At 38.0% G+C, this 12,473-nt stretch overlaps 1 protein-coding gene across 2 annotated transcripts in view; it reads right to left on the reverse strand.

The window, feature by feature from the left end:
• Positions 1–1,106: 1,106 nt before the first annotated feature.
• The window catches only part of LOC106938977 (paired box protein Pax-6-like), a 67,096-nt gene continuing 55,729 nt past the window's right edge, over positions 1,107–12,473 (reverse strand). Inside the window, exons 5-11 of one of the 2 annotated variants that reach the window (XM_015021194.1) lie at positions 11,337–11,499; positions 8,850–9,002; positions 7,541–7,623; positions 6,250–6,400; positions 4,278–4,384; positions 3,514–3,655; positions 1,107–2,121 (exon numbers count right to left, since the gene is read on the reverse strand). In XM_015021194.1, the coding sequence (XP_014876680.1) occupies positions 2,036–2,121; positions 3,514–3,655; positions 4,278–4,384; positions 6,250–6,400; positions 7,541–7,623; positions 8,850–9,002; positions 11,337–11,499 (885 nt within the window). In that variant the 3' untranslated portion in view covers positions 1,107–2,035. Of the gene's footprint in view, positions 2,122–3,513; positions 3,656–4,277; positions 4,385–6,249; positions 6,401–7,540; positions 7,624–8,849; positions 9,009–11,336; positions 11,500–12,473 lie in introns of both variants that reach the window. The other variant, XM_015021193.1, reaches the window with a different exon arrangement.

A 12,473-nucleotide genomic window follows, 5' to 3' on the forward strand; every position in this document is an offset into this window, starting at 1 on the left:
GAAACAGAATTTGGATGGGAGACCTGAAGGTTGTCCCATTGATCCACAGAGTGTGAACTGGAGGTCATTGGAGCTCTGGAGGCTGGAATTGAAACCACAGTGGAAGTCAATGGAAGTCTTGGGATGTTGGCCAGGAGTCCCCTGGAACACACAAACCAGCTCTGCATGTCAATCAGGACATTGCTGGGACGCACAAAGGACATGGGAATATCGGGCCAGAGGCTGCAGAGCCCATGTAGGAGACGTGAAGGCTGGTGGTATAAGCTCTTAAGTTTCTGGAGTCTGAAGAGAAGTTGTCCCTTGAAAAGCACAGGAACAGCAGTGTGGGACAGGGGTGGACCCTTCCTGGACCCTGGTCTGTCAGAGAACCTGGGAACAGGATGTCATGGCCTGGGCTCCAGGTATGCTCAGGCTGGTCCACATGTAAAGGAGAATGGTGAGTATGATGCTGCAGGAGAGGATGATAAAAATGAAGGAACAGATGCAGGAGATGAGACAGAGAATGATGCCGATGGTAGTAGGAACAAAGATCATAACAATGAGAGAATTTGGGACATTCAGCATCCGCTTGCAGTTCTTCTTTCTTCTGTCACAAGTACAGAAGTGAAGTTTTGAAATCAGTAAGTGATTAGAAGTTTTTAGGCAATGCTGCAGAAAGCAAAAAGAGGGTGCAGTGACACATCCCATTAAAACATGTGGCTTATATAAATATATACGGTACTTCATGGTGCATTGTCAGAATGAAAAGAGCCATTTGTTAATCATGGATCATATTTACATCCCACTATTTTAACTTAATGAATGTGAGAGTATGATTTCTCCCCAGCAGCTGAACAGAGCAGGGATTTCCTGCTCCGTTCAGCTGAGCGGAAGTAATGAACTCTTCTGCACAGAGTTCAGTTCTCCTTGATAGCCTTTGCATAGTAGGTTAACAAGGAGTGTATTAGAACACACTCCAATCATGAAACTTAAAACTTAGAAATAGTAACATTATTTTCAACATATTTTGGGCAATTTATTTGATTGAAGAAATAATTTGCACAAAGCTCAGTAGAAAAGAGAATGAATACCATCTTGTGGTTTGTGTGACTTTCCTGGCCAGTTTTTATTTTTTAATTTTAAAAGCAATATGGCAGCAGCTCATTTCCCCATCCTTTTTAGTTATATTTAACACAAACTTTCACCAGAAGCCTTTCGTTCTTTTGGAATATACATGACAAACAGCTTCAGTCCTGGAGAACGTGATGCTATCCTCCCTGGCTCTAAAGGAAATGTGTCTTTGTGTCTTCAAACTTAAAGAGATGCTGAACTCCAGTTTGCACACTTAGCCACGGTGGATTTGCCCATTATATATAAACCTATGCACAACAATGCAGTTGTTAGCTTTATTGTGGAAACCTTCTCAGAACATTTAAGACAAACACTTTCACACTTGAAATTAGAAACTAGTTTACATCTTTTGGACACCAATGCTTTCAAATCTGAGTCATGCTTGTTCACAAATATGTCATGGTTTACAATACCAAACATATATCACAAGAATGCTTCTTTTAAAGTCCTGTACATGTCTGAGGTCAAGGCTTTTTGGAGTCTGTTAAAGAAAAAACAAAACACAGCACTTCCAGTTTCATTAAGGTCTTTTTATCCAGGCAGAAAACACTCGCTACAAATTCAGTAGCATGTAAAGATTATCAAATGGCATTAGAGGTAAAATGTTTCTCAGTGGAATGTCCATGTACATTGAAACTTTTTATTTTTTCTCAAAGCTTGCTGTTACCAAAAGGCTGTCCACCTTCCTGATCCACCAGATATAACACAAAGTTTTCTGTTGTACAACAGGATCCAAATTCTTTCTGTTTATAAGAACATTCAGAGTCAGAGGATTTCCTGGAAAGCAACAAAAGGGGTCTTTGTCTTTTTGCCTTTGCCGAGCTTCAGGCAGCGCTCGGTGTCAGTCAGTCTGACAGTGATGGACCTCTCTCCTATTGAGGATTCCAAAGTCCTGTGCCTGAAGCCACCACAGGCAGCCATGACGTCACTGCAGGCGTGGCCAGTACTGAGACAATTCTGCTTCACTTCCAGGAACTTGGACTGGAACTGAGATGCCAGGAGAAATCAAACCTAAAAAAAGAATAAACATTATTATGGAAAAACTGGCAAACGGTGGATTGTGATCTAATGCAACTTTCAAAATACTCTTATAGAAATATTCATAATAGGCTCTTAAATTTAATGCAACAGAGAAAAAAAAAAAGTTCAATATTTTTGGTCACTCATTTCAAAAAGTGGAACTCATACATTAAAGCAGTGGTGTCAAGCCGCACTCCTCGAGGACCCGCTTCTTTTAGATGGAGAAACTGCCAGTCGAGCTCTACAGAGCTCTGCTAGTGAGCCAGGCGTGCTGAAGCAGAGACACATGTAAAGGCTGCAGGACACCAGGCCAGGAGGACCGGGGTTTGAGACCACTGCTTTAAATAGATTCATGACACAAAGTGAAATATTTCAAGACTTTATTGCTTGTAACTTTGTTGATTGTGGTTGACAGATACTACAAATCCAAAATTCTGCCTCAAAAAATTTAATATCACCTAAAATCAATATAAAAAGCAGATTTTAAACAGCAGTATCAGACTTCTAAGAAGTATGATTGTTTCTAGTCACCCAGTACCAGGTCTAAGCTCCTTTTCCATGAATTACTGCATCAGTGCAGCCTGCCATGGAGGCGATCAGCCTGTGGTTCTACTGTGGTGGAATGGAAACCCAGATTTCTTTGATAGCAGCCTGGGCCATCTGTTTTGTTGACTAATGTGCCTCTCTGGCGTATGCAATTTATCTAGCGTTGCATCAGTGAATCTGTGATCGACCTGATGGTCTGCTGGATTACTTTAGCCTGGCTCGACATACCTGCACCTGAGCCTGATTTGGTCTTTGTGAAGCAGATGAAGTCAGGATGAACTGATGGCACTATGTCAGCCTGGATTTGTCTCTTATCCTGGATTTCATAATCCCACTTTTGTGAACCATCCCTCTGATGTAATGCATTATTTGCACAGATGTAGAGGTGTGAATGTGAAGCTCACCTTGTAGAGACCTAGAGTTACCATTCTAGATGTTCTGAGTTTGAGAATAGCTCTTTCTACAATTATAGCTTTTATGTGTGTCAATTTCGGCTAAAACAGTTTTACATTTATGCTTCTAATCAACAATTAAAACACACTGAAATTTTTTTATTTTTAGACCAAGCATGTACCAGTTTTAGCCTGGATGTGTACAAATCTTTTATGCATTGATAGAAAAGAATGCTCACTGGGAGTCCTTGTAACTTCACTCTCTAATGATTAGGTTGTTGTTCTAATAAATAAACAACATCTCAAAAAATGAAAACCACACAATTTATTTTCCTTTCAGTAGTTCGTATGCTTACTGTGACTTCAAGACAGGTGATGAAGAGGAGGTAATAATTATATTTACTTCAGGCTCAAAGGCAGACCTAAGACCTGTGGTGGTTCCTACCTGTTGAAGATGTTGTGGAGGACGTCACTGACTGGCTGCTGATGTGTGGCTGCATATGTGGAGGAGTATACGTCTGATAACTGCGACTGTTTACAGAAGGACTGTTGGGCAACATGCAGGAATAAGAGGTCTGGTTTGAAGCCTGGAATCAGAACATTCTGCATTAACCTGGGGAACTGAATGTCAACATGATGTGCTTAGACAAATACTTAATACTCTATTGCTGAGTTTTTTGTAGTTGTTGTTTTGTTGTTTTTTTTTTACAGAAAATCTGAGATTTGGCACACAACCCTATACTCTTGGATTAGATTTGCCATTCAACACCTTCCTGTGAAGATCAGTTTGCATGTTTTCTGCAGTTTAAGCACTTTAGACTGAACTGTGATCGTCTTCAAACACTAAAAAGAGATTTAAAAGTGGAGATCCAGCATATCAGATTGAATTTACTTCAGCTTGATGATATTTGCTAGTAAATCCTAAAAAATGAAATATTATTATCAATTCATCCACTACTTTTATCAACTTTAATATCTGATATCTAACAAAACAGCAATGGCCCTAAGAAAAGTGAGGGCCCAATGAACAACAGATTTCACTGATCAATGTTTCCTTTTCGATGATCTTCTGGCGCCCTCTCTGCCACAAGATCACATGGTAAAATCACAAAGATTTATGATGATGGTGCACAAAAGCAAAACATAGTCCATTGATTATCATCACACATACATGGTGCCCTTCTGCTATGACATATAAGGTAATCTTACTTGCATGGGCAGGCTGGCGGCCATGCTGAAGCTTGGCATTGTTAGGCCATAGGTATTGGACAGAACCGGATCTGATCTTCCTATTATGGACCCTGAAGAAAAGGACACTAAGCAGAAAGAAAGAAAGAAAGAAAGAAAGAAAGAAAGAAAGAAAGAAAGAAAGAAAGAAAGAAATGAAAAAAAGGGATTGAGTGACAAGTCTGGATAAGAGGACAAGCAAAAATAATCTAGCTCCAAAATTAGAATACATCAGCATAAAATTAATGGAAGGAGAGGAAAAACTTTAGTTGCTTTGAATTAGAATTAAATTTAAACTGTTATTTCAGTTTGCATGTGTGTGTTTACCTAAGTACAGACTTAGTACTTAGTGTGCAGACAGTAACTTAGCAACTAAAAAAAAAGAGATTTGATGGAAATAGGCTGCAAGGTTACCTAAACACCTGCAGTAATTTGTCATTCAACTGAAGGATCAAATGTTTTGTCTGCATAGTAAAGACCAACTTAGCAATAACAGTAATAAAAAAGAAATAAATGATCGATTTAAAAAGCACTTTTTGTGTCATGTTGACCACGAAATATACTTCTGAAAAGCCCACCATTCTTTTCCTAACACACTTCTCACATGGATTGAAGTCACAGTAAATCTTTCCTTCCGTCATGAAGTGGGGGTGATGGTGGCGAGAGAGAACGCAGGCAGGACCCAGGTAGAAGTGAAAATGATGATTTAATAGTGTGATAGCAGCTCAAACAGTCCAAGTACTGGCAGCATGGCAGAGTGGAAACAATAACTCAGCACCGGCAGCAACAGGGTAAAGACTGAAGAGAGCTGAGCCGACACAGGACTTTACAGTTCTACTGTCGACTAGACTAATGACAATACGGACAAACAACTGACTTACGACTGACACCAACAATGACGTTAGACAAGAGACAACAGGTGGACTTAAATACACACCAGGGTAATCAAGGGAACGAGACACACCTGTTGTCCTGTCAGGGGCTGACAGGACAACACAGAGACTCACAGGAAACTAAAATTAAAAATTAAAAAATTTAAATTAAAAAATTGTAATTTAAATTTTTAAAATTGAAATTAAAAATGTAAATGTTTAATTTCAATTGAGTAAATTTAAATTAACTCAATTTAAATTTCACCTTTAAATTGAGTTAATTTAATGACAGGACAATACAGAGACTCACAGGAAACAGAAGCCAAAATAAACACAGTGAAAACCCAAATCCTCACAACTTCCTCTCTTACCCTAACCTAAACATTCAATATGGTGGCCCAGCAATTTAAGGAGTAGCAATAAATATATTTGCGTTGTCTGCTGGAAGCAAGATTCTGAAAACTGGACTTGGATTGTACGAACCAGATTGTGAAGAAGATACAGAAAGTGCTATGCTGATCGTAATGGGGTGACTGCATCTGGAAGGAACAATCAGTTGGTAGCATCTTCCACTCATGATTAGAGGCATTCTCAATGCAGAAAAACACCTACAACCAAACCTACCCATAGATCCACACTCATGGACTGAACTCTATCCTTCAGAATTTGAGTGGAGAGGATTTAGTGGTCTGTCTGCAGACCCCTGCTTACTAGACTGCCTTCCTCTTTATCAGAGATGAAATTGTTAAAGAGTTTTCTAAAGTAGATCTCTCCTCATACCCTCAACTCAATAGGAAAAACCCATAAATTTCACCTTTAAATTGAGTTAATTTCCTGGGCTTAAGTAAAGCAAAACAGCACAAAGCAGACAATGTTTTTAGTAATTGTTGTCACTAAATAGTTTTAACTAATAGGTTTTATTAATAGCAACGCTTCCTTCACTGACAGGTCAACTGTTCTTTAGACAAGAACTGAGTAAATTCGGTTGGACAAACCAGAAATGAAGCATTTTGCTCTTGTTGTGGTTGGTGTCGGTATCAGTAGAGAGTTTGCTGTGACACACCGTTTGTCTCATTTGGTACCTGGTGCTGAAGGCTGAGCTGGAGATGAGTAAGCACTGCTGCTAAAGCTGCTGTTGATGGGAATATGGCTGGAGGAGCTCAACACCTGCCGGCGTTGATTCCTTAACTTCTCCTCTCTTCTCCACTTTGCACGTCTGTTTGAAAACCAAACCTACACATAGCACAAAAAAACTAGAATTGAACAAGGATTAGACAAGGTGGAAGGACTAGTTCACCATGACTAACATCCAACTCCATTTATACAAGACCCTGAAGCCAGGAGAGACCCTCTGCTTGTATCTGTTTGCTGTGAAATGAAAGAACATAGAATAAGAACCTAGAGTTGATCCTATTCTGTTATGTCTGGGAGTCTATGAGGGGAGTAGTCAGTAAACCAGTGCAAATGGAACAGTAGTTCACTTTACAGAGTCTGGAGAAAATGATTTAGAATGAAAGTGAATTGTGCTTAAAGACAGAAAAAAATCTAATTTGTTCTAAAATTTTCGTTAACTTTTTATGGTGCAAATTTTGATGCCACTAAGAAAAGATATTTTCTGTATTAAAATGGACTAAATGAACTGATCAAAAATAAATTTCACAGGTTGTTTTTCTAACCTACATTTGCTTGTTTGCTCATTTTCAACAAGTACCTTCACAAGTTTCTACTTTTCAATTAGGAAATGTGTTTCTGTCAAAGGTTTACTCACAAAATAGAGTAATGTTTTTTTTTCCCCATTCAGAAAAGCACCAGGATAAAAGTCTTCAGATTAGTTTGGAAGAGCAAAAAGTTGTTTCCTTTGAAAAAGTTTCCCAAAAATCCTTTGACGTTAGATTCCTGAGTCTCCTTGTTTTCCCTGCTTCAGGGTTGTTACTGTCACTGTGTTGTCCAATGAGGGCAACATAGAGCAGGGTGCAAGATTATCTTACATGATGACAACTCCATGTGCATTAGGTGTCATGTAAGATCGGTTGACAACTCCTTTCTCATTGTACCTTCTCTGAGAGAAAAGAACAGTTTAACTATGCTTTGTTTTGTTGCAGTTTGTTGTAAAAGCTCTGAATCAGCCATCCATCTTGTGTCAGAGAACCTCAGGTTTTACATCTGAAATCAGAGCAATGAGAATGTTGTCTACCTTAAAATTCAATAAAGATTTGACAAATACTACAAGGTCCACGCTTGTGAATCTTATTATTAATCAATTTTATACAGTCAAAGTGTTTCTTAGATGACTCCTCTGCTTGTCGGTGTGAACATGCTTGTTGACTAAGAGTGGAAAGAAAATTAAAAGAAACTCCAACTTCTGCAACTTACCTGAATTCTTGCCTCAGGAAGATCGATTTTATTGGCAAGTCGTTCACGTGCAAAAACATCTGGATAGTGAGTCCTTTCAAATTCTACAACCAAAAAATAAAATTATATATTTAAAAAAGAACATATTTCAAAAGAAATTATGGAGATTAGTTTTAAATCTCAAACTATATGGTATAAAACGAGAACACTTTCTGACAACTTCAGGGTCTAATCATAAAAACAATCTGCTCTATGAGATTCTGAAATGAATAAAATGTAAACTTAGGTACACAAAACTAAACTTAATCCCAAAGTCCCAAACATTTTTCACTATTTATATGACTTTAATGGAAATAAAGATTTAGTTGAGATTTTTGGAAATGAAGTTATTATTGGCAAGATCGATATCAGTGTGAGCATATTACTAATCTAGCTACAGTCGGTGTTGTAGATGATTTCAGCATTAGAAACAAATGGGTCTGTTCTGTTCTGCTGGCTGAGACAGCCGCCTGTACCGATCCTCTCCATCAGCTGATTGGAGACATGAAAGGCAAAGGACTGCCTTTCATGCTGCTGCACAACTTTATGATTATGAAACATAAATTAACTATCTAAATGTATTTTTTGAATGACTTTCAAATAATGAATTAATTTAGTTTTTTCAAGCAACCCAAAAATGTGTCTTAAGCACTTAAGCTGCAGCTAAACACACTGTTGAAGAAAGCTGACTTAGGTGAGGCTTCAAATGATCTGATCTGATCTCACTTAGAAAATTTACAAAAGTGGAGTCAGTTTCCCATCATCGGCATGACGGCATATGGGAAACGAAATACCACTCTCCAATATGGTATTGGAGTAAACACTACAGGGTGGGCTGTAAGTTTCCATACATAGGAGAATGTAAAATGTATATTTCTTTTATATTTCAGATACCCAAGATGATGCGTTTGACAAAAGAGCAAAGAACTGAAATTATACTGATGGCTGGATCGGGAAGCAGTCGCATGGTTGCACGAAATTTTAACAGAAAACATCACACACGACACTGTGGCAAAACTTATTTGCAAGGTTCAGAAAACTGGAAATGTTGCAGATCAATCACGAATTGGTCCAAGACGTGCAGCGGTTACGCAGAGTGCCACAAAAATAAAAACAGTTGTCCAATGTAAAAAGTTTATTTTTTTCTACGTATGGAGACTTATGGTTTTTTCAACTTTGTTTACATGTGAATGAGAAACAACAGCAGAAACCCAGCTGATATTTCAGACTTGAGGTCATTTCTGCAAGATGTGTTAAAGAAATGTAGCTTTTGGTTAACATTCCCAAGTACCTTTCTCTAGTGCTTCTATCTGGTCCTGTGTGAAGGATGTTCTGTTTCTCTGCAGCTTTCTTTTCAGCTGAAGCCTCATCTGAGTCTCATCTGAATCGTCACCGTTGGAACTGATTGAAATGTCGTTTTCCGCTGCGTCTGTCTGAGGGCAGTCTGCACCTAAACGGCAGGGAGGAAAGAATGGAAGAAGACAGATACAAATTGGGCTCATGGCTGGGTAATCAATCAGTAAAACAGGAAAAAAATGTGAGATAAGCTGTACTCCAGTCAGATCTGGTAAGATACAGGATACCTCACTTTAAACTAAAACGTAAAATATAGCTCTTTTTAAAAATGAATTAAGTAAAACATCATGTTCACAGTTTTGCCCAAAAAATGGAAGCTCAGCCTGCTTTACTTTTTAGAAACAAAGATGTTCAATAAGATTTGATATGTTACAAAGATGATCTAAAATGTAAATGCATTAACTTGCATATTTAATCAATGTCACATCAAATAAATATTTTTTGTTATCACACATGCCACATATTTAGATGACATATAATAGCACATATACAACACATTTCTTGAAAGTCAATTCAAGTTTATTTGTATGGCACACCACGTTTAGTTGTGTCTTCTATCTTCTACTCCAATAAATAAATAAATCTAATAAATTTAGCGAGTTTTAGATTTTTAACCTAAATGTGTGCCTTTGTGAAAGATAAACTTACAGTATGTTGTGTTAACTTTTTATTAATTTTGTCAAACCTCCAAGAGTTTAATAATGTCCTGTGTTGCACCATGAGTGAGTTGGAAGTGTGTTACATTGATGTGACTCTTGTGTTAATAAAGTAATGTTCATTTTAATGCATCTGACATTTTGCAAAGTTTGAAGATAATGTCTGGTTCACACTAAATGTTTTTGAGCAGAAATTATTGTGATATTTAATAAAATTCATTATCACATCAGAAATTTTAATCATGCAATTTGAAACAAAAATTTTAATTATTCTTTCTAAATAAAAACTTACATTTTAGGAAAACCCTAATGAGTTGCCATTGCTCACCATGTATGTTTGTCTCATTAAGAGCTGATGATCTTTGGGCCATTTTTTCTCTTCATTTATCCACTCACCTGCATGTTGGCGTATGGGTCATATAATGAGTCACTAATGTTAATTTGGTAGCATAACTTGTTTTATCACGCTGTGTTAAACAGTTGTATTACACGGACTGACAACATGCTTCTATTAGGGCTTAGTCCAACGGAGCGCCTGTAGTCGAACAAGAAATCTATGCATCATTATGCTGTTATGTTAATATAGCAGAAAATCTCAGAGGAATGTTTCCAACATATTGTTCGATCTATGGCTCAAATAACTAAGCTAGTGGCTGGTGAGTTCATAAGAAAACACTACATCATTTATTACTCAAACCCAGAAATATGGATTAGCTTCAACATAAATCCACACCAGAGTAGAGATCCCAACATGGAACCTCTGAGCAGACAAGCTTGACTGCAGCTCCCTCCAGGACTCATGTTTTTTGTATTGCTAGCCTAATTATTCATTATCCCAACAGACAGGAGCTGCAAAACAGAATAAAGCTATTGCTAAGTGTCATAATCAGTGATGCAGAAGGAGATGATAATGAGTGAGCGCAGATGCCCCTCTCCTGGACACACACACCCATCCCTAAACACACACACAAACACGTGCACAAACATGTTGTTGGCTGATTGGGGAGGTAGCGTAGCTTTGTTTCACTCTTAACTCCCTGGGTGATGGAGGAGGAGCAGAAGCATATGAGCCTACCTCACATAGCAAATGGAGCCATCAGCCACATGATCTGACAGAAATCAACAACAAACTTATTTCTACTCATGCATGACTAGACTGAATACAAATACAATACAAATACACCAGTAGAAGCCAGGAGGAGGGTCTTAGTGCTGTCAATTAACCTCATATATAAGTCGCTCACTCCAGCCCCCTTGCTCTCATCTGTACTTCCTGACAACAACCCTGCCATGAATGCTCATGCTAGTTAGCATAGCCACAGATGACAGCAGATAAACAGTTTTCCTAGAACAGTAAGTTGTTTCTCTGTCATTAGCATAATAAACACCACAATCATGATTGACATGAGTAGATTTAACAAATTTGGAGATGATACACAAAGTGTCACCTAATTTGCAAACATTCACAGCTAAACACTTAGTGACCACAGATCCTCCTGAGTGGAAAAAAGAAAGAAAAAAGAGGGCCTCATTCCTTATTGATTCAGATGATGCAATATAACAAAGCAAAGGAATAATTCAAACTTATTCACCCTATAAGATAGGAAATAGTGTTCATTATATCTTCACTAGAGTTTAATGCTAATGTTATAAAAAATAAATCATTCCAAAAATCCCCAAATGGGATTTTCTTATCGTCACAGTCAAAGTTAAGTTGTGGCTATTTTATTTATTTTTTGGGGGCAACGTATTAACAAATGCCTTACCTGTGTTCAGGATTGTGGTCCCAGCGTACCACCCTGAGCGTCCTCCCCAGGAGCCCTGTGCATTAAGCATCTTCAGTTTGTCAAACATTCCCTCAGTGGCCCCTGTGCCCATTGGATGCTTGTCAGTGGCCAAGTTCCTGAGCACTCGATTTATTGATGAAACCTGGGAATAAACATATAGTCATATGAAAAAAAAATTACCGCAGTTTTTTTTTTTTTTTCTTGAAAAAATGTGAGGTTGGTGGTAAAACTGCAGTACGTAACTTTTATAAAAAATTATTTTACATATTGTCAAAACTCACTGTAGTGACAGTGCGGTATGACACATAGTCTGTGAAAAGTCAAGCTCCTTTGACTCCTCCCAATGCTAACTAAAATCAACCAATCAGAGTGAGGAGGTATGTCTTAGCAATCTTGCGTGGCGCTGCTCATCCTCCTTTCCCCTCCTTCTGCTCTCTGCTACCGCCAGGGATGCTGCCAGAAATCTTGGGCCCCCTGACAAAAAATTTGTTTGGGCCCCCCCGGGCAGCTGCCGTTACAATTTTGAGTCTATTTGACCCATAAAAAGTGTCACAATTTAAAGGCTTGCATCTGCCTTGCTTTCTTTTGTTCAATACTGATAATTAGCACAATATTTACTGCTCATGAATTTAACATCGATTATGCAAGTAGGTTGCTTAAATTTTTTCTATTAGTTTTAGATTACTGAAATGTCTCCCCATGAGCAACAGTCAAAAGCAACGTGCAAAATACACATAAAGCAATCCAGACTTCTCAAAAATGCTATGTAGTTGCATTTTATTCATCTGCAGTACATAACTAATAAAAATATGTTTTCTCCATATTTGTTAAAGCTGTCATGATGTTGTAGCAGTTTGTTATGAGACAGATAATCTGAGAAAACAATCAATCTCCTCCACCTCCTTCCTGAATTACTATTACTGGTTAAAGTAATGCACCGTTCTGACCAAAACAACCAATCAGAACTGGCAGGACTAGTTCTACTAATAGAACTAGTTCTACTAGTTCTACTAGTAGCATTGTCAATTAGCCTAATTCAGTCACTGCTAAATGTGCTAATGGTGGAGAAACAATTTATTACAAGAAACTGTTTAACTGCCGTCATTGGTAGCTATG

Source organism: Poecilia latipinna, unplaced genomic scaffold (assembly GCF_001443285.1).
Source record: "Poecilia latipinna isolate Pla-1442-1.1 unplaced genomic scaffold, P_latipinna-1.0 Scaffold2738, whole genome shotgun sequence".
In the NCBI taxonomy this organism is placed as follows: domain Eukaryota; kingdom Metazoa; phylum Chordata; class Actinopteri; order Cyprinodontiformes; family Poeciliidae; genus Poecilia; species Poecilia latipinna.